The sequence below is a fragment of the Pithys albifrons genome, chromosome 4, assembly GCF_047495875.1.
Source record: "Pithys albifrons albifrons isolate INPA30051 chromosome 4, PitAlb_v1, whole genome shotgun sequence".
Lineage (NCBI taxonomy): Eukaryota > Metazoa > Chordata > Aves > Passeriformes > Thamnophilidae > Pithys > Pithys albifrons.
Genome location: NC_092461.1, coordinates 28,586,463 through 28,608,815, shown reverse-complemented (window position 1 = coordinate 28,608,815; position 22,353 = coordinate 28,586,463). Strand labels below are relative to the sequence as shown.

The following is a 22,353-nucleotide window of genomic DNA, read 5'->3' as shown; positions in this document are numbered from 1 at the left end:
TCACACAGGGTGGATCTTCCCACTGATGTGTGCAAAGTTCTGGAATGGAGGACAAATTTGGGGAGATCTTTCCTTTCAAGGCCAGATTGGATGGAGCTTGGAGCAATCTGGTCTAGTGGAAGGTGTGACTGCCCATGAAAGGGGAGTTGAAAGATCTTTAAGGTCCCTTCCATCCCAAATTTTATGATTCTATGATTCCCCCTCCTTAGCCCCCAATAGCTCATGGCTGAGAATTCTTGCTGGGAGGGGTAGAAAAGGCACAAACTCCACCTGGAATCAGAGATTCTCAGCTTCTGACCTATATATCTGTTGCATGTAGAGAAAAAGTGGTTCAGCATCTCCCTCCACCATCCTCACTCTGCATTTGGCTCAGAGACTCCATCCCATGAGAACAGTTTTCCTGGTAGGGAAACTCCTGCTCGACAAAAACATGTGAAAAGAGCTTTGGATTTGTTCGGCTGTTGAAGTCTCTGAAGGTAATTTCCTTTTTAAAATTCAGGTTCTGTCTTTCTTTCTCCTCAGTCACTTGGTACCTGGGAGCCTAATTTGTGCAGAAGTTAATGGGAGGGGAGGACTCATTATGCAGATGCCAAGGAATCAGTCTCCTTAGCAACAGCAGCCATGGAAGTGCTGGGATCTCATCAGCTCCTCAGCCCATTCATGTCTCCTGCACTCCCAGCAGTGTCCTGCCCCAGGGACAACTTGGCCTCTATTATTTGACACATCCCAGGGTAAAAATAATTCCCTAATGAAGATTTGGGCTCACCCCCATCAGAAATTTCTCTGTTTTCTCATGCAGAAATGTCCTTCTTGAAAACTCAGTTTCAGTGCTTAGGAAAAGGAAAAAAAAGTCCCAGCAAAGATGTGGAAAGAAGAATATTCTTGAATTGTGCAGCCAACAGAGAGAGGTTGTGGAATTTTCTTTAGGGGTGGTCCTCAGCACTGGTACAAATATCTCAGTGGACTTCAGCCTGAGAGAGGATCATAGAATGATAAAATCATAGAATGGATTGGGTTGGAAAAGACCTCCGAGATCATCAAGTCCAACCCTTGGTCCAACTCCAGTCCCTTCACCAGATCATGGCACTCAGTGCCACGGCCAAGCTCAGCTGAAAAACCTCCAGGGATGGGGAATCCACCCCCTCTCTGGGCAGCCCATTCCAATGCCTGAGCACTCTCTCTGCAAAGAATTTCTTTCTGCTCTCCAACTTCAATTTCCCCTGGCAGAGCTTGAGCCCATCGTGCCCCCTTGTCCTATTGCTGAGTGCCTGGGAGAAGAGACCAATCCCCACCTGGCCACAACTTCCCTTCAAGCAGTTCCAGACAGTGCTGAGGTCACCTCTGAGCCTCCTCTTCTCCAGGCTAAACACCCCCAGCTCCCTCAGCCTCTCCCCATAGCACTTGTGCTCCACTCCCTTCTCCAGCCTCGTTGCTCTTCTCTGGCCCCGCTCCAGCCCCTCAAGATCTTTCCTGACCTGAGGGGCCCAGAACTGAACACAACACTCAAGGTGTGGCCTCCCCAAGGCAGAGTCCAGGGGAAGGGTCACTGTCTTGGGCCTGCTGGCCACGCTAGTTTGGATCCAGACCAGAGGGAGAAGCTTATTCCCTGAGATCCCTTTTCCTCAAGAGGGTGTAAGTTATGACAGCAGAGAGATTTCCTTGTAGGGTACAGACAAATACCCTCCAAAGTCCTCGATGATGATGTCAGATATTCTGGCAGGAAGCTGCTATCGCTGCCCAGGGACCTATTGAAGAGACCTAGGACAGGTCTCAGTGGAGTTTATTTCTTTATATGTGGATTTATATAATATCAAAGAGGACATCACTGGGTGTGAAATGGGACTGATGAGTGGGAGGACAGACTAGACAGTGAGAAAGTCCTGGTGCAGAAAGTGTGTTTGATGAGTTAAGAACATCTATACAAAGACTGGATCATGGCAGCAGCCCTGCTTAAAACATGGTCCCATGGACAGTCACATCAGTGATCAGGGAAGGAGCCAAAATGAGCCTGCTGGACCTGAAGGGGACAGTGTCAGTCACAGGAAAGAATGTGGGAAACTTTTGCACCCATTTTTGCAACCCAATTTTCCATATTCTGAAGCTTTCAGTACAGAAAAGGCTTCTGTGAGCAGGAAGAGGCTGGTTTGCTCTCTCCAGGCATTGGTAAAAAAAGCCCTGAGCTGAACTGGTTAGAGAAAGTGTGAGGTCTCCACCACTTGAAGAGCTTTAAAAATAGTTTAGAACATGATGTGTGAGTTGTGGACTGGCAACAAATAATGTTCTCCTGCAGCAGGTGGACAATATGATCCTGCAACACTCTGGGCTGGAATGATCCCCCAACAAGGGAAATGGAGATTCCCAGATTTCCCTCTGCAATCCTACTGAACATGCTGGGACAAAACCTGCTGGAACAAGTCCAGAGGAGAGACACTAAACTGGTCAGAGGGCTGGAGCTCCTCTGCTCTGGAGATGGGCTGACAGAGTTGGGAGCATTCAGCCTGGAGAAGAAAAGGCTCTAGGGAGACTTTAGAGACCTCTCCAGTGCCTACAGGTGCTCTGGGAGAGCTGGAGAGGGACTTTGGACAAGGGCTTGAAGTGACAGGACAAGAGAGAATGGTCTTGAGCTGAAGGAGGGTAGGTTTAGATGGGATATAAGGAAAAAAAACCCTTCCCTGGGAGGGTGTGGAGGCCCTCGCACAGTTTGGTCAGAGAAGCTATGGCTGCTCCATCTGTGAAAGTGTTCAAGGCCAGGCTGGATGAGGCTTGGAGCAACCTGGGCTGGTTGAAGGTGTCCCTGCCCATGGGAGGGAGTGGAACTGGATGGTCCTTTCCAACCCAAAATATTCCATGGAAGCGCCAGGCACTTCCAGAAGATAACCCAGCAAATGAGTAAGCGACCATTTCCCTTCTCATGGCATAGGATGAACTACAGGAAAGTCTTCAGCAGCAGGAGACAGGTTCTGACTCATTATCTTTAAGGACCAAAGAGCAGCAGGATTCATAGTTGACACCATCCTCAACATCTCCTGCAGGGACACTTATTAAAATGCTACCCCAGGAGTGACACTTCCTGCTTGACTTGCAATTGAGTTTGGCAGGGACTTGATGAGGCCGTGAGGAGCAGGGCCAAGGAACAGTGGTCAGCCACCTCCACCTTCACTTCATGCTTATCACTGCTTTTTATATCCATCAAGTCTGTCACTTGGCCATTCACTTTCCCCTTTGTGCTCCCTGGGCACTCCACAGTCCTGCCCTCAACTTATTTACTGAGGAGGAACTTTCTAATTTGTAGATTTGTCTCTAATCTTTCAACCCTGTCCATGACCAAACTCCACTTCAGATTCCAGAATCCACAGCGGCGGGTACAGAACAACTCCTGGACTTGCAGCAGTGAATTCTTCCCTTCAGCTCCTCAGATCCAGTCAGGATGTTGAATAACTCACTGATTTATCTACTTGTTTAGCTCAGGCACAAGAAACAGAGCCACAAAAGAGAAAGGGAAACCACCCACCCACAGAGCAGCTCTGAGGGCTTTGTTTCCTGGCTGGCTTATGGCAAGAAAAGGAATTTTGAGCAGGATGGTCTTCTGGGGGATGCTCGGGGTGAGATGCTGTAGGGTCCTGAGCTCACAGGCATATTTGGAGCTGTGTTTCAGCAAATTCAGGACTGAATGCATCATGGTATGGTATTGTTTTTGCGGTGGAAAAATGTCTATCTCATCTTCTCCCACAGTTATGTCCCCGATTTGTTCCCTAAATAACCCTCTTGCTTGTACCTCCCTGTTTAAATCCATCCTGTGAGGCTGCAAATCCTTGTTATATCCTGACATTCTCTATGGAGAAAACCTCATTAGATTCATTTCCCCCCTACATCAATAATTTAATCTTTTATAATGTGGCAGCAAATAAGTAAAACCAGTCAAAGGATTCATTGACTGAGGCTGGAGGAGGGAGAGGGAGGGAGAGGGGACAGCAAGGTTGGTGTCTGCAGTCCAGAAAAGCTAAAACACTCTTTATCTTTTCCACAACTACAGTGAGAATAATCTCTCCAGCAAATGTGAACTCTGAGGATGGAAATCTGTGCAGAAAACCTCTTCATAGGCAGCATCACCTCTGTCTGGTTTCCATAGAGATTTGGGTCCCTGCTGCCAGCAGGGAAAATCCTGACTGACATTTTGTACCTTCTGAGAGGTAAAGCCTCAGCAACACAGAAACAAGCTCTGAATGCTTATTAAAGTCCTCCATGGAAGGGGCTGAGAATTTCAGAGCTTCATTATTTTATTTATTTTAAAAGGTTTTTTTGCTTGGTTTGGTTTTGTTGGTTTGGGTTTTTTTCCCCAGGCTTTTCTCATGCCATGGAAAAGGTGCTGGATTGGCAGTTTTGGAGTCTGTGATCTCATCTTGATTTCAGCAACCAGGTAAAACTGCAGGCTGTGTATGGAGGGAAACCAAACGTGCTTGAGTTCTTCCGATAGTCAGAATTCCTGGGGAATCCAGTTGAAGTAAGGACTTCCTGAACTGTGGGCAGTTTGGGGAAAATCTTTCACAAAAAACCAAAAAGGGTGAATGCTTAAAGTCATGTCAGTGTGGAAAGGGGCAGAGAACTGGATTTTTTCCTTTACTCTGAAATCATTGGATAGTTTGGGATAACTGGGCCATGTGCTGGTTTAAAGGTAAACCGGCAGGAGAAATGAACCCAACACAAAAGAGATTGTAAGTCAGAGTGACAATTTAATAACAACATTACAATAAATGCAATGGCACAAAGAGAAATTGGGTTTAACCCACAAAACCCAGAGGTACAAACCAGCCCCCTGGGGCACAAACACAGAGGGGTTTGGTGGCCCCTGTGCTGAGCCCCACATGGTTCCTCCAAGTCCAAAGTAAAAGGAAGGGACAAACCTCTTGGTGCAGATGATGGCACAGTCTGGTCGAGAGTGGTAGGCTCCTCCTGTCCAGGGTCTGCTCCTCCTCTGGATCCAACCAGTGGTCCCAGAAGTCCCCAAATCCCAGGAAAAATTACCTTCAGGTCCAGGTGGGAGCCCCCAGTGCCTCCCCCAGGGCAGGGAGTTCCACACTGGGGGATCTGACTCTGAGAGTCAGGGAGGATTTTGAAATTGTTTCTGGCCCATGAGCAGAGCTGAGCCCTCAGGTGGGTGTGGAGGTGCCAAGGACTCCCTGGAGGGGAGTTCTCACAGCTCCTCTACCAGGCTTCTTTCCCAGCCAGCTCCCAGCCTGAGGGGTCAGGTGTGCCCTGGGCAGCTGCTGCAAATGGTCCATTATTAGCAGTTCTTGGGAAATGAATAGAGGGTGGAGAATCCACAGCTTTGGTCACATCCACACAGGGATAAACTGGCCCCACCTGCTGAACTGAGACAGGCAGGCCCCATAGAGTGGAGCCTCTTCTTTCTTGGGTGTTAAACAAACCTGATATCTGGTCTCCTGATCTCCATGTGATGCTGGTTTTGGACAATGAGTATGTCCAGTTCCAGAAGAGACATCTCTGTGTGAGTTCCCTGGGTCAAGATTAATTAAAACTATTATTATCAGGCAGACTTTTCCTGCTTGTTTTTATTTTTCCTAAGCCCTGTTTCACTCTGCATGATTTTAGCCAGCACAGCTCCACTCTTTTGCTGGAAGGAAGGGAGGCCAGACAGGGATTTCTGCTGAGGCAGGTGACAAACATCCCAGTTTTCCTGGGGGTGGATCCAGGAGAAATCAGCTGTATTAATATCCCCCTGTTTTGCAGAGACCCTTAGTGGTCTCCTGTTGGAGCATCCTCCTGGATCCAGGAGGCAAAATCCAGAAGGGATGTTGAAAGGGCTCATCCTCTTTATCTAAATTGATTGAAAGCAAAACAAGCAAAAAAACCTCAGTGAAGATTGTCAAGAAAAATGTGGATTTTACATGATCTTGATACATTATGTGATGCACTGTAAAAAAAAACCCAAAAAGACATTTACCAGCTGTTCAAAACTCATGTAGGAAAAGCCTACAGGAAGGAACATTTCCTGGATTTTCATGGCATTTGCCTGCAATTCCAGATGCTTGGGCTGTTCATACACCATGTAATGCTGCAGTAGACAGTGTGTGCTTGCTGGCCTGAGGTTCAACCTGAATGTCATTTGCAATGACTGAGATGGAAACAACACCCTGGTGCAAAGCAAAATCTGGGAACATTCCAGTGGTTTTGTCATGGAGAGGTACCCATGGGATCTGACCTTCAGTGGGAAGGAGAGAGACAAAGTGCCTGCTTTCCCAGAATCACAGAATCATGGAATGGTTTAGGTTGGAAGGGACCTTCAAGACCATCCCATTCCAACCCCCTACCAAGGGACACCTTCCAGTAGAATCACAGAATCATGGAATGGTTTAGGTTGGAAGGGACCTTCAAGACCATCCCATTCCAACCCCCTGCCATGGGGCATCTCCCAGGTTGCTCAGAGCCCCATCCAGGTAACTGGTTCCAGCATAGAGTCATTCCCAGGAAAATGTCCATGGTGTCAGGGAGCAGAATTTGGTGGTATTAGTTTTTAGCAAAAATATTGCCTGGGCTTATATATTTTTCCAGCAGTTTCTGTGCACATTTCCAGCTTTACAGTCCCCTCAGTGTTGGCTTTTAGAGTGGGAGAACCTAGGCCAGCCTAAATCCTTGGGTGTCCAGACTTAATGAGGACCAAAGAGAACATTAATTCAGCCAAGCTTAATTCAGTTCCAGACATGATTTTCTGATCAAGCCAAAGGGAAGTGAACCACATTGCATTGAGGGCATCTTAATTCTGAAGGAAGTTGAAGATCCTAAAGCCTTCCAAGTGACTTCTTATACAGCCATGCCTCGATTCAGTTTGGATTTGCTTTCCTGGAACTCTGTGTGGAGGGGAATCCTCAGAGACAAGGATCTTTGGAACATGGTGAATTAGTTCTACATTATTGCAGGGACTTTTAGGAACCTTCAAGGGCCACGAGAAAAAAGCGATGGTGGTTGTTGAAGAAACTGATACCTGAGCAGGGAAAGCGCAGAGCAGGGGTGGAGCTGCTCTCCTGGGAATCTCCACACTGTCCTGTCCTTCCAACACTTGCAATTCTGCCATATCCCCTCACTTTCCACACCATGAAATGTGAAGGTCTGTGTTAGGTGGGTGTGAGCTGTGGAAGCCACGTATTGGTAAGGGTCCTGCACAGAACAGAGGTGTCTGTGGTCAGTTCCCCTTCCTGCCTTCACCCTCAGAGAATTAGTAAATCCCTCTCTCCAACCTCTACCTCCTCTGGGAAAACCAGGACACAACATCCTGGATGTTGTGATAAGGAGCTGTTGGTCTTTCACCGACTGCAGGACCATGGAATTGTTTGGGCAGGAAAAGACCTCTGAGATCATTGAATCCAACTGTTTAACCACCACTGCCAAGGCCACCACTGCCAAGATATCATTGTGGCTTTTCAGTAGCTAAAGGAAGCTCCAAGACACCTGAAGAGATACTTTGGACAAGGGCCTGGAGTGACAGGACAAGGTGAAGCCCTGGCACAGGTTGCCCAAAGAGGTTGTTGCTGTGCCATCCCTGGAAGTGACCAAGACCAGTTTGGACAGGGCTTAGAGCAACCTGGGCTGGTGGAAGGTGTCTCTGTCCATGGCAGGAGGATAGAACTGGATGATCTTTAAGGTCTCTTCCAACTCAAACCATTTTCTCATCCTCTGATTTTATATCACTCAAACCCAAAGACTCCCCAAATCACTAAAAGCCTAAAAGTTTTTGATATGGACTTGGTGAATAGTGGGCAGTTTTTCCATCACTCCCACATGTGATGGAATGTTTTCAAACAATATTGCACACAAAAAAATTGAAATAAAGGGAGTAAATCCCTGGAAAATTAGATTTCATTTAGTCCTAAATCTTAAAGAACCCCTTGCTGGCATGAAGCATTTCTTGTTTCCCTAAAGGAAAAGAATCTTGACATTTTCAAACAAACCTTTTTGACTGTTTGTTTCTGAAAACATCACTTAAAAACTGACTTTAATTTGAAAGAAAAAACCACAAACAAACAGAAGAAAGAAAACAACAAGAGAAAGGTTAGAAGGCTTAGAAAAGAAATAAAATTTACTGTTTTGGGACTCTGAGGCTTTTGCTGAGTTGGTGCAAGAAGAAATCTTTTTTTTCCAACTTAATTTTAATCCATTGAAATATCAGGAGAGTTTCACGTCTGACTTGACCTTGCCTTGTTTTGCTCTCTCCTGATTTGACTACTCAATTAAATAAACTCCAATATCTCCCTTGCTGCAGGATTTGCATTCTCTGTGCTCCTCTGCTGCACCCTCCAGGAACACGGAACTTTCTGTGTGCCTTTGGAAACCCTTCCTTGCCCCAAATAAAGTTATTTTACCAACAGAGTCAAAGAATAATCCCTGTTTGCAACCAGAGTTACAAAGCCTATGTCCCACACTCAAAAAATTACAAATCAACTCCCTGGAGGGCCCAAATTCACTGATGATTTTGACACCAGCAGAAAAGCCCAACTTAAGGTTTAAGTAACAGAGTTAAGTAAGGGCTGTCCTTGGTTTGGGCAACAATGTCAGTGCAGGACTTGGGGTGGTCTGTGCTGGTGTTCAAACTGCTCTGGAGTTCAGGGTCACAAATTCTTTGAATCACACAATGATTGGGGTTGGAAGGACCTTCAAGACCATCCAGTTCCACCCCCCAGCCATGGGCAGGGACACCCTCCACTGTCCCAGGTTGCTCCAAGCCCCATCCAAACTGGCCTTTGACACTTGCAGGGATGGGGCAGCCACAGCTTCTCTGGGCAACCTGTGCCAGGGCCTGCCCACCCTCCCAGGGAAGGATTTCTCCCCAGGATCTCATCTAAATCTCCCCTCCTTCAGTTTAAAGCCGTTCCCCCTTGTCCTTTCACTCCATATAGAATCACAGAATCATAGAATGGATTGGGTTGGAAAAGACCTCCGAGATCATCAAGTCCAACCCTTGGTCCAACTCCAGCCCCTTTACCAGATCATGGCACTCAGTGCCACGGCCAAGCTCACCTTAAAAACCTCCAGGGATGGGGAATCCACCCCCTCTCTGGGCAGCCCATTCCAATGCCTGAGCACTCTCTCTGCAAACAATTTCCTTCTGATCTCCAACTTCAATTTCCCCTGGCAGAGCTTGAGCCCATCGTGCCCCCTTGTCCTATTGCTGAGTGCCTGGGAGAAGAGACCAACCCCCACCTGGCCAGAACTTCCCTTCCCGTGCCCTTGTAAAAGCCCCTCTCTGTCTCTCTTGTAGGAGTATAAATTAACGAGTTGAAACTTAATAAACATTGCAGAGGGAAAGACTGAAAAACACACTGACACTGAGCGATCTCTCTCATTTAATGGGAGCTTAAAAATTCCTAAATATAGCCTAAAAAGTAATGAAAATGACTGTGCCTTCCATAATAATCACCCTAAACTATTTCCTGAGCTGAGCTGATTGTACATAGCAATTCCCCCTTCAATTTTTAACAGATAACGCTCTGTAAAAACCACATCACCTGCCTGCAACTGGTATTTAGTGCAAATGAGGATCTGTAGGAGCTGGTCTAAAACAACACCCTGCTCTGTGATCAGAGGGAGCACCCAGAGCTCACCTGAGCATCATTTCCAGGTGATAAGTGGAGCCATCACAGCCGCTTTTGTCAATAATGGAAGTTTCACAGCTTTTCTAATTACGCTTTTCTTTGGTGGGAAAAAGAGAGCCGAGGGAGCAGTTGGGTTGGGCACTTCCACGGCCTGCCAGGAAGGTCAATAAATATGATTTACGTCACTGACTGGTGTGATCTCGTTGATTAAAAAAGGAGATAGAAGAGAAAAAAAAAGACCAAAAAAAAAAAAAAGAGAGAAAAGAAAGCAAGCTGGTCTAGTAGAAGATGTCCCTTCCCAGGGCTTGATCTTGGGATAATCTTTAAGGTCTCTTCCAACCCAAACCATTCCATGAGTCTATGAAATGTTTCATTATGCCATAATGTGAGTGGCTTCATCTTGGCCTCTTCTTTAAGCTGTTCTAAATAAGCAAATGAAAGAGCCCCTCACTGCAGTCACAATAGAGAAGGAAAATAAAAATCATCAAGGAATTGTGAATTAATGAATTTTTTTTTCAATTCTGTAAGTGTTTGACCCCCCATTCTCCACCATTTATGGAAATATAGAATTATTAAGGTTGGAAAAGACCTCTCAGATCACTGAGCCCAGTTTTAACCCACCACTAAACCATGTCCCCAAATGCCACATCCACAAGCCTTTCGAGCACTTCCAGGGGTGGTGATTCCACCACTTCCCTGGGCAGCCTGTTCCAATGCCTGACCAGCCTTTGAGTGGAGAATTGTCTTCTAATACATAATCTAAAGCTCCCCTGGTGCTGTTTCCCCTTGTCCTGTCATGCTTGTGAATATCTCTGCACTTTGATTCGTGGCCCAGAAAACACAGGGATGGTTCTTCCTCCGATTTCGAAGAGGATTCCAACCAGTTTGAGGCAGTTCATCCATCATTCTGCTGCTTCTGTTCCAGGTGATTCCCTACTCCCAGAGCCAGGAGCAGCAATAAGGCTTTTCTTTTTTCATTAATTGAAGATGTAAGTCCAGTGACCCTCTCGGGATTTTCATCTGGAACTGTCAGAATGAAAGTAAATAACAATTCTTAAAGTCAAATCTGGAAGGCTGGGGAACAAAATTGGAAACCTGATGAGTTTGTCTGGCACAGACAGGCATTTTCCAGCCTCATCTGCCTTTTCCAGAAGGGCATCCCCCATCCTGTCCATCTTACTCCACTGTAACCTGGCCATCAGTCTTCACCTCCCCACACCAACCTCTCATTGCCCCTTCTCTCAGACCTCCCTCACTGAACCAACCACTGAGCTTGGATTGTGGATGATTTGGAGTGGGCCATGTGGTGACAAGGACAGATTTTTCCCTTTTTAGTGGGTTTTTTCCCTGGTTTTAATTCCCACAGTGAACAGTGGAGTTCTGCCCCCCTCTGCTGGAAGAGCTCAGCACCTCCAGCTGAGCATCAAACCCCAGAATATCCTGAGCTGGAAGGCCCCCACAAGGATCATCAACTATGACTCTGCACACACAACTCCAAGAATCCCATCAGATGCCTGAGAGTGCTGTCCAAACGCTTCTTGAACTCTGGCAGGGTTAGTGCAACTCTTGCTTTTCACTCTGCAAGGCAACCAGGTTGGTCATGTCACTTTGGGCCATGCCCATAGACCATGAAAAGTCTAAACTTGGCTAAACCTGGCCAGGTCCTCTGCACTGTCCCAGGATGGGATGACAGTGTCTAATCCCTCTTTCTGGGCTGTTCCCTAAATGCTTGCTCTTCACCCTTTCACTGATGTCAGTAGTTCAGTTGTGGAACCAAATTGCATCTTCAAAGCTTCTTCCTTGCTCTTGCCAAGAATTTGTTGGCGAATGAGCCGTAAAGAGGTGCAGACACAAAGGTTGGCAGCTCTTCTTTAGGCATCTTTGGCCATCAGACCATCCCTGCTTGTCCAGTCTGAGCTCAGAAGGGGTGTCTGGCAGGTTCATTTGGCAGTGCACATTCATTCCCTGTTGGGAAAGGAATGAGCCGATTTGTTTCTCCAGTTGACCCACCCAAAGGCACATTGTCCACCCCTGGCAGTCCCAACACCATCCCTGTGGGAGAGGGACCAGGAACACAGCAGGGAATGGCAACTGAACATCTGTGGGGCAAGAAATCAGAGCCCAACTTATTGCAAAAACACACATTTCAGTTTGAAACACTCCGAGCTCCATCCCCTGCTATGTTCCTTTATGTTCCCTCCCTCCAGCCTGGATGACCCAGGGATGTTTTAGAGGTAATGAACCCAAGGAATTGAGAATCCATCAGGTATCAAAGCAGCAGCTCCTGGGTCTCTGTGCTGCTGAGTGCTGCCTTTTCTCCCTGTTGAAGCCTCTTTGCAGGTCAAGAGAGCTGACTGAGTTTTAGAGTTTTCTTTACCTTGCCCTGACTTGCCTCAGCTCTTCTGTGCATATTATTTCTCAGAAATGGGTAGGAATGTGATTACTCTCTTATTTCAGTGGCCTTTCTCTCAGCTGTACCCAACAAGAGCCCAACACAACCCACAGTCCCACAGGGGCCCACTGCTCCCACCTCATGGGCCACATGACTCCAGCTTAGATGCCAAACAACCCCCTTCAAACACCTCCGTATTTTCATCATCCAACCCCTCTGCAGCAAAGGCACAGTGAAAGATTTTCTTAAGTTAACCCAAATGGCTGAGACACAAAATTTTCAGAGGGCAACATTACTTGAGCTGCCCATAACCAAGGTTAAATAAAAAACAGACCAGAAAGCAAAGCACAAAGCAGTTGAAGCAGAATATTTCAAAGTTTTATTGTATAAATCTACAAAAGGCTTTGCTACAATAGCAAATAGAGTGTAGCACTATTCTATTGACAGGTTCTAGTGGCTTGGTGTGATCTTGTAACTCCAACATGACACAGGAGGAATAAAGTGCCTTATACAGTCAGATCTAGGGCAAGTGATGTTGGCTTACAAAGACCTTTGGTTTCAACCCCTAAAACCTGCAGTGATTCAATGGGTTTGCCTTTTGTACAAGGTTGCTTGAATTAACAAGATCTCTAGTAAAAATAAAAACTCTAAAGAAGATTTTGTCAAGAGTTAAATGTAAAATTGCCTAAGAAGAAAAAAAAATGCAGTGGTTGAAATCTGTTAAAGTTTTCAGAGACACAGCACATACACTCTTCTTCATTCATGTGGCTCTGCCCCAGGAAAACAAACTACCAGCCCTTCCTGGAGAGGCTGGTAATATAAACCAGGGTGCTACAAGGAAAGCTCCAATTTGCTAGGAGCAACAATTGCAATAAAATCAGTCCAGGAGATTCAGTTCTTCACACTCCAAAAAGTCAGCTGGAAATGTATAAACCTCAGGACCAAACAACCAAGCAGCACAGACAGGTTAATTCATTAAAAAGGCAGGAAAGCCTGTGGAAAAAATAAAATGCCTATTGAGGCAGTCAAGTCCCTTGAAAGGGACTGTGAAAATGAAGCACCTCAAACATCATTCTGACCTTGAGATGATGCCTGTGGAGTCTGGCTTGACATGGTTGTACAGAATTTCCCAGTCCTGGGCATTTTTGCTGAGCCTTGTTGGAATGCACCTTGGGTCCACCACAGAATTTAGCTAAGGTGGATTCGTTTGCTCAACACCCCCCTCCCCCACAGTGACACCCACACGCACACCCACACACACCTGGGACAGTTGGCTCTGGAAGAGAGAGGAACCAACTGGACCTCTTGAGCTGAGATGTGAACCAAAACTGCCTTGTCCAATTCATCTTTCTGGGCTCCCTGGGTCTGGATGGAAACAGTCCCACCAAAGCCAGCACAAGAACTCCAGTTCTTGCAGTAACTCTGGCCCATGCAGATCCAGAGAGCTCCTGCAGCCCCACAAGACTCTCCTTTCTGGCAAGACAGTTGGGCAGGCTCCAAGAGTTCAGACAAGCATCAGGACCACAGGATGCTTCTCCGAACCTCCAGAGCCCTTTGAGGTTTGAAACTGGTACCCGCATGAAATGAAGCTCCCCCCAGCTCAGGAAAAATGAGTTACAGCATCGACAGCCTGGAGGGTTCATAGCCTGGGAAGGGTCAGCCATTTGGCAAAGTTAATCAGGAAAGTTTTTTTGAACTGATAATCTGGTGAAGAGTTCTTTAGGTGAGTTCCAGTGGCCCCAAATCCCAGAGGTTTAGTGTCATCTCATCACACAGTCAGCACATGCCCAGCATCCTTGCTGTCCCCAAAGCCTGGACTTGGTTCTTCTGTTCTGGCCTCTCGATTTCTCTTTCCATTCTCAACACTTTCTTCTGTGCTTGGAAAACCTGGACCAGCTCAGACTTTTCTTTGTGCTGTTGGAAGTTGCTTCTGCCTTTCAGTTTTGCTCTCAGCACCTTGAACACAGCCTTGCACTGCGTGGGAGGCTCTTTGGTGCAGGATTTGCCCTCTGTCTTCCTGCAGCCTCTTCCCTGGGAAAGCTCTTGGGCACAGCGAAGGAAACTCAGCAACAGCAGCAGGGATTGCTGTCAAAGAAAAAAAATGGAATGGCTCTGATTAGATCTCTAAAGAGGAGAAGCAAAGGGGATTTCTCAGGGTTAAATTTAGCTGTGCCCATTAAGTGTCTGTAGCCTGGAGGACCCACTGGGTGTTGGTGTCTAAGGGTTTGCCAATGGTCCAGCAGAGGGAAAGTCAAGGTGTGCACTGTCCTCAGAGCATTAATCACTGGGGCTGGTGCTTGGGTTCTGGCAGCAAGAAGCTGAAATCCCACCCCTCTGGTGCTGTCAGTCTCTTGCAACCACCAGGGCTGAAGTCTCAAGACCAGCACAGATGTTTGCACCTGGGCTATTCAGTATCTCAGGTCAGGTCACTGGGGAGACTAAGAAAGGCCCACAGGGTAAGATGGGAGGTAATTACCTGTGCCAGGCTTTCCTTCAGATGGTGGAGTTGGCAGTTGGTGGCTGTGGACCCTGAGAGCAGGTCTGATGTCAAATCCTTGGTTGTGAAGATTTTTCTGTGTCTTTCCTTCCAAATCCTGAGTGCTGTGAAGTGATTCCTTCTCAGAGGAGGCTCTGAGTGAGTCACTGCAACCAAGAGGAGATAATGCTTGTAATGCATGGCCAGCTCATCCTCAGCAGTGACTCCCACTCCCCCATCACTCATCCCAGGTCATCAGCAAGAAATGCTCCCTTCTCTGCACACTCAGCTGCTCACAAACTAACTCTCTCCCAGCAAGGGATGGGAGACCCCCCACAATCCTGAGACTGGATGCAGAGTAGACAGGCATCTCCTCTGGGCTGGGTTGTCCCAGCTGGGGACTCAAGCCAAGAGCTTCATGTGGTAGGTCCTCAGACCGGGCTAATGAAGAAGCTTCCCATTTCTTCCCCATATTAATGAGAAAATGCAATATATTACCCTCTTTGGAAACTTCACCTACTCCTTGTCTCATGTTTCTCTTTGGCTGCCTCTCCCTTCCCCTTTCTCCCAACGCTAAAGCTCCACATCCCATTTCAGATTAGTTTTTATCCCAGTGCAAGTTTCCTAGTGGATGGGCCATGGCTATTTCAGGTCTGAGAAGTGCAGAGAAGAGAATGTCAGAGACTTGCCTTACCTTCAGTCTCTTGGAAGGAGTCACAGCCAAGGCCTTCTGAGCCACCAGTGCCACGTGTCTCTGCTGTGGTAGTGCCGGGAGCATCCCAAGGTCACTCCTGCTGCTGCATCCCTGCTCCATCTCTTCCAAAGGTGCTGTTTATTTGGGCTGGTGGTGAATGCAGATGATGCTCAAGATGTGTCCAGCCTCCAGAAGCTTTGAAGAGCCAAACTCCATGAATGTCTTTCACCTCTAACTCCCATCACCACACGCTGGCCAAAGGTGAATGTTGAACATTTACTGTCTCAAGATAAAGTCCCAGAGTCCAAGTCCAACTCCATCCACGGTGAGATGTTGTAGAAAGTTCTTTGTGAGCAGACACTGCTCTGCCCTCAGGTGCTCCAGGACAAGGATTGCCAGGCTTCCCAAGAGCATTCTGAGTCTGTCTGTGTGAGCAGAAACTCTTTGCCGGGGCACACACATCCTCTCTTTGCTTCTTTTTGCTTTTACATGGCAAAAGCTCCTGTTGTCTCCACACACCAGCATGGACTTGATTAGCTGCTCTGGGGATATTTTGCTCTGAATTTAGGATGTGTTTGTTTGTTTCGCTCAAAGAATAAAGATTTATACTTCCCTTCCCTCCCCCCATGCTCACAGAAGATCTCTGGTGCCTCCTCTCTCCACCTGGACACTCTCTCTTCTCTGAAAGGAAGCAGACTGCTCCTTCAATAAATGAGCTCAGAATTTAATTAGAAAATCTGTTTCCTGCTGAATGCACAGGATAATGTGCAGAGAAAGGGTGAAATTTGCCTCTGCACTGCAGTGGCCTCAATTGGAGTGAGTGGAAACTAAGACAAGGAGTAAACCAGTAAGAGCCTCTTGAGAGGAAACACATTAAAGCAGGTATTAGGTGCAGTGAAATGAAAAACATGAAAAATAATCCAGATTCTTAAAGCTTGCAGTTCCTGAAGTAATAGTAGGATTTTTGTCTTCTCAAATAAAAAAAAAATCCAAAAAATTAATTTAATCCTTTGGAACAAATAAGAGCAGGAAATTGCCAAGTGAACAGAAGCCCAGTGGTTAATCAGAAACTGGCAAGGGTCAAAAGAAAGCTGTCTCCTCAGGACTGGGACATCTCCTCAGAAGAGGGAGGAGAAAAAGAAAAAGAGAGACCCAGATGGGTAGGAACCCTCAGCCAATTGCTGCACTCACATGAAGTCCTTGAGAGCCACCAGTGCCAAGTGGCTGCTTCAAAAGTTGGGCATTGTCTCTAGTTTCCTGTCAGGGATCTCATAAAATGGGCTGTTCCCCACGGTGGTGCCAGCAGAGTCTCCAGCACCACCGCATGGCATGGCATAGGTGAGGTGGGCACCACATCCTAAGGTGCCTCTCCCCCATCATCTCCCTCCCCCCAGGAGCAAAGTTAATTCCTCTGCTCTGGGCGCTTGGGCTGAGCACACCTCATGTCCCGTCTCAGCCAGAGCCTCTCTCCAAGGAGAAGCTTCCTAAATATGTCCCCTCCTCCCTTTTCACAGAAGCCAGACCACCGCAGAGCAGCTCATATGACAGTGGCTGGGGGGCTGGGGGGCTCGGGTTGAGTGCCATTGCTGGGCACGGGACTGGCAGTGGTGGAGGGAGGCACGGTCTCCACGGAATCTCCTGACTGAACCTCAGGGGTCCTCTGTGGGCTGGGCTCATCAGAGTGGTCCATGTTGCCTTGGACTTCCTTTCCTCTTTGGATCAGCTGCTCTAAGGTCTTGGGCAAGGGGTAACTCAAGAAGCGCTTCAGTTTGGGCTGGAGGGTTCCTACCACATACTGGATAATCTCCTCCTCATCTGCATCAACATAGAGGGTCTGGTACAAGTCTCTCTTGCGCCAGAGGAACTGATCTAGGGGTTCCCCCTCTTTCTGGGGCAAATCCAGCTCCCTTTTGATAGCATCCCTAGTCAGAGTCCCCTCACTGTACTGCAGGAACTCCTTCTTGAACTCCACCCAGTTCTTGACAGAGTCCTGCTTGTATTCCCACCACTTTTTAGCTGGCCCGTTCATGTGGTTTTGGATCTGAGACAGCCAGTACTCCTCAGTTCCACCCACCTGCTTCAAGTATTCCTCCAAGTGGCTCAAGAACTCCCGGGGATCCTCAAAGACCTGGGTCTCCACTGGGGAGGCTGGAGCATCCTCCGACACAGAGACCCACTGGTAGGAATCATGGCCCTGAGGGATGCTGGGCACCTCTCCAGGGGGAGGGGTCAGGGCATACATTTGGCTCATATCCAGGGCATAGTCATAAATCTCCCCCTCACTTGGCCTTATCTCTGGGCCTCCCACCCCCACAGACACCGTCTGCTTGCCCTGGTCCCCAGGGCAGTATTTGCCTCCCATGGACTCCAGGCGGTCAGCCCACTTTTCCAGTCGGAAAAAGACCTCCTTCCAAACATTCATCTCCCTCTTGACCCACCTCTCTAGGTGGGCAATGGTTTCCTGGCATCTGGCCAGGCAGGCCTTGATGGACTTCTTCCATCTCTGGTTTTCAGTTGGGACATGGTCCTCTAAGTTGTTCTCTAACTTCCCCACTGACTTCTGCAAGCCCTTCAGCTCCCGCTCCACCTGCTTGGAGACCTCTGTCAGGAGGTGCCGGTGGGTCCTCCTGACATGCTCCAACATTTCTGCCCTGCACTTCCCGATCTGCAGGATCACATTGGGCTTGTTGGCCACTCCACGGTGCCCCTGGAAGGAGTGGATGCCCGCGCTGGTGACATTATCCAGCTGCATGGCTTCCGACCGTGCGAGTGTCAAACACTGAAATAACTGGGTTATAAGCCCTGGCACTAGAGCTGGCTCTCAAAAACCCCCACCACAACACTTCCTGAAAGACACACAGAGACTCCTAAACCCCCCTCAAAGGACTTTTCCACACAAACACAACCAAATCAGATATCACCACAGAGCGAGCTGGTTGGTCCCCGTGGATCCCAGAGAGAGTTGGAGGCAAAGTTCTCCCGCTGCCCAGCTGGAAACTCCGGTCTCAAGTGCTCAGTGTGTCCCAGAGAGAACCAGGATCCTTCAGGAACAAGAAGAGGAGTTGGATTGGAGTTGTCCAGTCCTGCTGCTCGCCCGGAGCTGAGGATCTTGAACGGCACAAAGTCCCCGCTGGAGAAAAGCCGCAGAAAGAGGCTGGAAGCTGCTGCAAAAATCCGGGTGATTTCTCCTCGGGTAAAACTTGGCGAGTCAAAAACCGCTTTTCCACTAGAGATGCAAAGAGCTGCTTCTCTTCCCTGTCTGAACTGCCACTAGTCCAGGCTCTTCCATCTACTTATACTCCACACGGCTCAACATGTGGGTGGTGCCCTGCCTCCTCTCGCACTCTCAGCGCAGCGCTCATTGGAGGAGAAGCGAGGCCGGTGGCTGTGGCAACCCAGATTTTGGCAGCCTCCCCTCGCTCGCCACCCCCTCGCTCACGCCCCCAGACTCGACGCGAGAAGCACTTGAAAGGTGCTGGAGACAGTTGGAGAGATGGATGAGTAATCGCACCTTCCGCCCTTCGGGTTGCAGGAAAAACACTTATTCATTCCACAACTATTTACTCAGCAAGGTCATCATTAACATGCTTTCCCCCTAGCAGGGCTCGCAGAGGGGGAGATGAGGAGGAATTCGGTGTGTCACACATAGAGACAGACGCCCACGGGTCCCACACACACCCCCAAAGGAGGGGACACGCACACCCGGTGAGCTCACTCCTAATGCAAATGCCTGGGATGGTGGTAAATCAGCAGGAAGGGAAAAAAAGCAGGGAGAGAAAAGAAAAGAGAAGGAGGGGAGAAGAGGGGGGAACACTCAAAGGAGCCACTTCAGCACAAACTGGAGCACTCTGGACTTTCTCAGGCATCGGTAGGTGGGAGTCATCCCCACGGCTTAATTGCACCAGACCAACTGCTATCCCGGGAATATTCGCTAAGGGAGGGGAACGACATCCTGGTTTTTTACACCGAATTAAATCCGCCCATCAAAAGCCTGTTCCGTACTTAGCTTTGAATCAGATGCTTAATCAGTGAGCCAACCCACAAGCGCAGATGAAGCCACATTTGTTCTTCCCTCTTGACAAAGCAGGAAAAGCCAACCATAAAAGGAGTCTCCGGGTCTTACATAAGGCAGAGATAAAGGATTCCCTAATCCGAGAGAGTTTCCCTGCCGGAACACCCTCGGAGAGGTGCTGAGGATATCTGGGGCTTCTCATCCTTTCCCAGTGCCAGTGACCGGAGGCAGTGGGATGCTGATTCATGGATGGCACCTAAAAAGGGGTTCTGAGCCTGTTGGCAGTGGGGGGGATGCCTTGCCTCTGCTCAGGGTGGTGGGCAGGGTGCCAGGGAGGATTAGAATGGATCCTCACTCCCACAGCTCCTGGCGGTGTGTTTCCTGGTGGGAATGAAGCCACCCTGGGAGAGGAGGAGGAGGAGGAAAATCTTTCAGTAAAGTCCTACTGGAAGGAGGCCTCAGTGACCCCAGGAATAAAGCAGAGTCCGCTTGGAGCAAACTGGTGGTGGTTGAGCTGAAGAGCACGAGGGGCAGGGGTCAGGATTCCTTCCCTTTTCCCCATATCCATGTCGTGCAGGAAGACACGTGTCTGTTCCTTACCAGGTGATGGCACATGGACAAACACTACTGTTCTATGGCTCTCAGGAAACAGGGCAGTTATTTAGGGCAGCAGCAAGATGACCCAGAAGGGCTGCATGGTTTGGTTGAAGAGAGGAGTGACACTGAGTGGGGAAGGAAGGGGACAAAAGCCTGAGGGTTTAAATGCAGAATTCCCAATCCAGCCAACCCTCCCAGTGCTAATTCTTCCACCCCACACATCTCATGGTAGTGATATCATTGCCCTCTCCCTTCCTTAATCCTCCACTTTCACTCAGTTTTCCTAAACACAAGATTTTGGGGCGTTTGTGTTTAAGAAAAGTCAAAAGTCAACAATCTGAGGGGTTTGACAGATCTGAAGCCGTTCATGCTGCAGTCTCTGCACCCCAGAGTCTCCCTCAAACCTGCATTTCCAGTAAGAGAACATGAACTGGAGAGACTGTTCCATCTTTGTATGTCTGGATTGGTGCAAAGATACTCTCTAAAGAGCTTTTCACTCAGAATCCTCAGAAATGGCCCCTAGGATGGGGACAAGTTAAAGGGGGGCATTAACTTTGCAAGATGACCTGCTTTCCACCTCATCTTGTCCCATCAAATGCCACAATCTGGGATGAAACGGCTATAAAAGCTACTCCACCAAATCAGTCCCTTTCCAGACCCTCTACCTCTCTTTCCTTGTTTCTTTTGAGCCTGGGGCAAATCACCAATTTGAATGGCTTCATTTGGCACTTAGCTCTGGTCAGAGGATCTCAAGATTACTAAGGATGAAAGGGACTTCAGGAGCTTCCCAGCCCAACCTCCTGCTCTAAGTTGAATCAGGGTCACCTGAGATGGTTCAGGTTTCAGATGTTGAAAACCCCAGGGATGGGCATTGCTCGGAGGGAAAACCTTTTTCCTTGTACCCAAACTGAGTGTCTTGTTTGAATTTAGAGCCAATGTCTGTGAAGACCCTGGTTCTGTCTCCTTGATAACCTTCCCACAGGTACAGGACACTGCTGTTAGGACCCCCAAAGCCATCACTTATCCAGGCTGGACAGGCCCCAGTCCTACACCAGGCAGGTCTCTGACCATCTCAGTGGCCTGAACTCCCTCCCTATGACCACTGTCTCATACTAAGAGGCCTAAACCTGGTTGCAGCAGCTCGATATGATCTAAAATACCCTGACTAGAGGGGAATAATCACTCCCATTGATCTCCTGGCTGTACTCATGCTCTCCCAGACCACGATGCTTTTTTTGCTGCCAGGACACACTGCAGGATCATCCTCAACCTGCTGTCCCAGAGCATTCCCAGGTCCAGCTCTGCCAGCCCCTTCCTGCCAGGGATTTTTTCTTCCCTGAAAAGCACAGAATTAGTCCTTGCTGAGTATCCTCCTACTTCCCTTGGCTCTTCCCTTCAGCTTTTCCAGGTCTCTGGGTTAATCTCATTCAGCATCCTTTCACAGAGCTCTACTAATCACTCTCCTAATGCTGTGGAGGTGGTGGGGGAAGCAGGAGAAGCAAGGAGGGAATGGGGGTTTTCCTTCTGGACCTGCTGGGGAAGGAGTTGCTGATTAAGACATGTGTGATAAGCATTTTCATTGTATTTCTAATTAAAGGAAGGTGCGTGGGAAGAGGAGGAGGAGAGAGGGGAGCCGGAAGCAAAGGGAGGAGGGAGATGTGGTGCTGTGAGGTGATGGAGAGAGACAGTTTGAGGCAGACAGACAGATTCCAGGCACAGAGACACAGACAGGCATGGAAGGACAAGATCCATGGACTTGGGCAGGATAGGAGGAAGCCCTCATAGCCACAGCGACTTCATCCCAGGGTTTCACAAAGAAGCAGCCAGACTTCTCTTGAAATTGCCTGCTTGGTCTCAGGGCAGCTGTCACTGAGGTGGACAAAACAGACAGCAGGGCATGTGGCCCTCTGGGTGGCCACAGGAGATCCGAGGCCAAAGGTGGACAAGAAGAACAGAAAGGAAAGCAGGAAGTAAGTATGAGGGTGATTGGTGAGCATCTTCCTCCAAAAGAGCTGAGCAGGAGGCAAGGGAAGGAAAGAAAATAGCAAAAAGCCACATCTCATAGCTCAGCAGGGATGGTGTCAACGTGGGTTGTCTCCCTAGAGCTTCCTGAACAGTTTAAACCCCAGCAGATTAGGATCAGACCCAAAAAAATGAGAAGGAGAAGAGCCAAGAGACTCATTAAAGGCAGCAAAAGGAGCACATGGCAGCGAGGCAGGAGAACCCCAGTGAGGGGAGTGGGACCAGAAAAAGGGACACTGAGGCACAGCCAGCACTGGCACCTTCCCCAGTGCTGTCACTGAGGACATGAAACACCCACAGCCTGGTGTCCCTCACCTTTTGGCATCTCTTCAGGCTGTGGGGCTTTGCTGCATCTCGCCTGGGAGCAAATGTGTTGGGGCTATTTTGGGGGTGACAACCCTTTGGCATTTCATCTGGACGAGTGTTTTACTCAGCTCTACCTTATGGCAACACATTTCACTCCTTGGAGACGAGCCTGAGCTGTGAGCCAGATGAACCTGGTGGGTGGGCGAGAAGGAGGAGATCCCAGGGCTCAGAAAAGTTTTTTGGTGCAGC

The 22,353-nt window shown here is 48.5% G+C and overlaps 1 protein-coding gene across 1 annotated transcript; it reads right to left on the bottom strand.

Annotated features, from left to right (window-relative positions):
- Positions 1-12,360: 12,360 nt before the first annotated feature.
- ARC (activity regulated cytoskeleton associated protein) lies at positions 12,361-18,417 on the bottom strand. The gene is made up of 3 exons (XM_071553023.1): positions 15,168-18,417; positions 14,474-14,640; positions 12,361-14,082 (listed from the first exon to the last, which is right to left on the bottom strand). The coding sequence occupies exon 1, from the start codon at positions 17,917-17,919 to the stop codon at positions 16,705-16,707; it is 1,215 nt and encodes a 404-aa protein (XP_071409124.1). The 5' UTR covers positions 17,920-18,417; the 3' UTR covers positions 12,361-14,082; positions 14,474-14,640; positions 15,168-16,704.
- Positions 18,418-22,353: the final 3,936 nt, after the last annotated feature.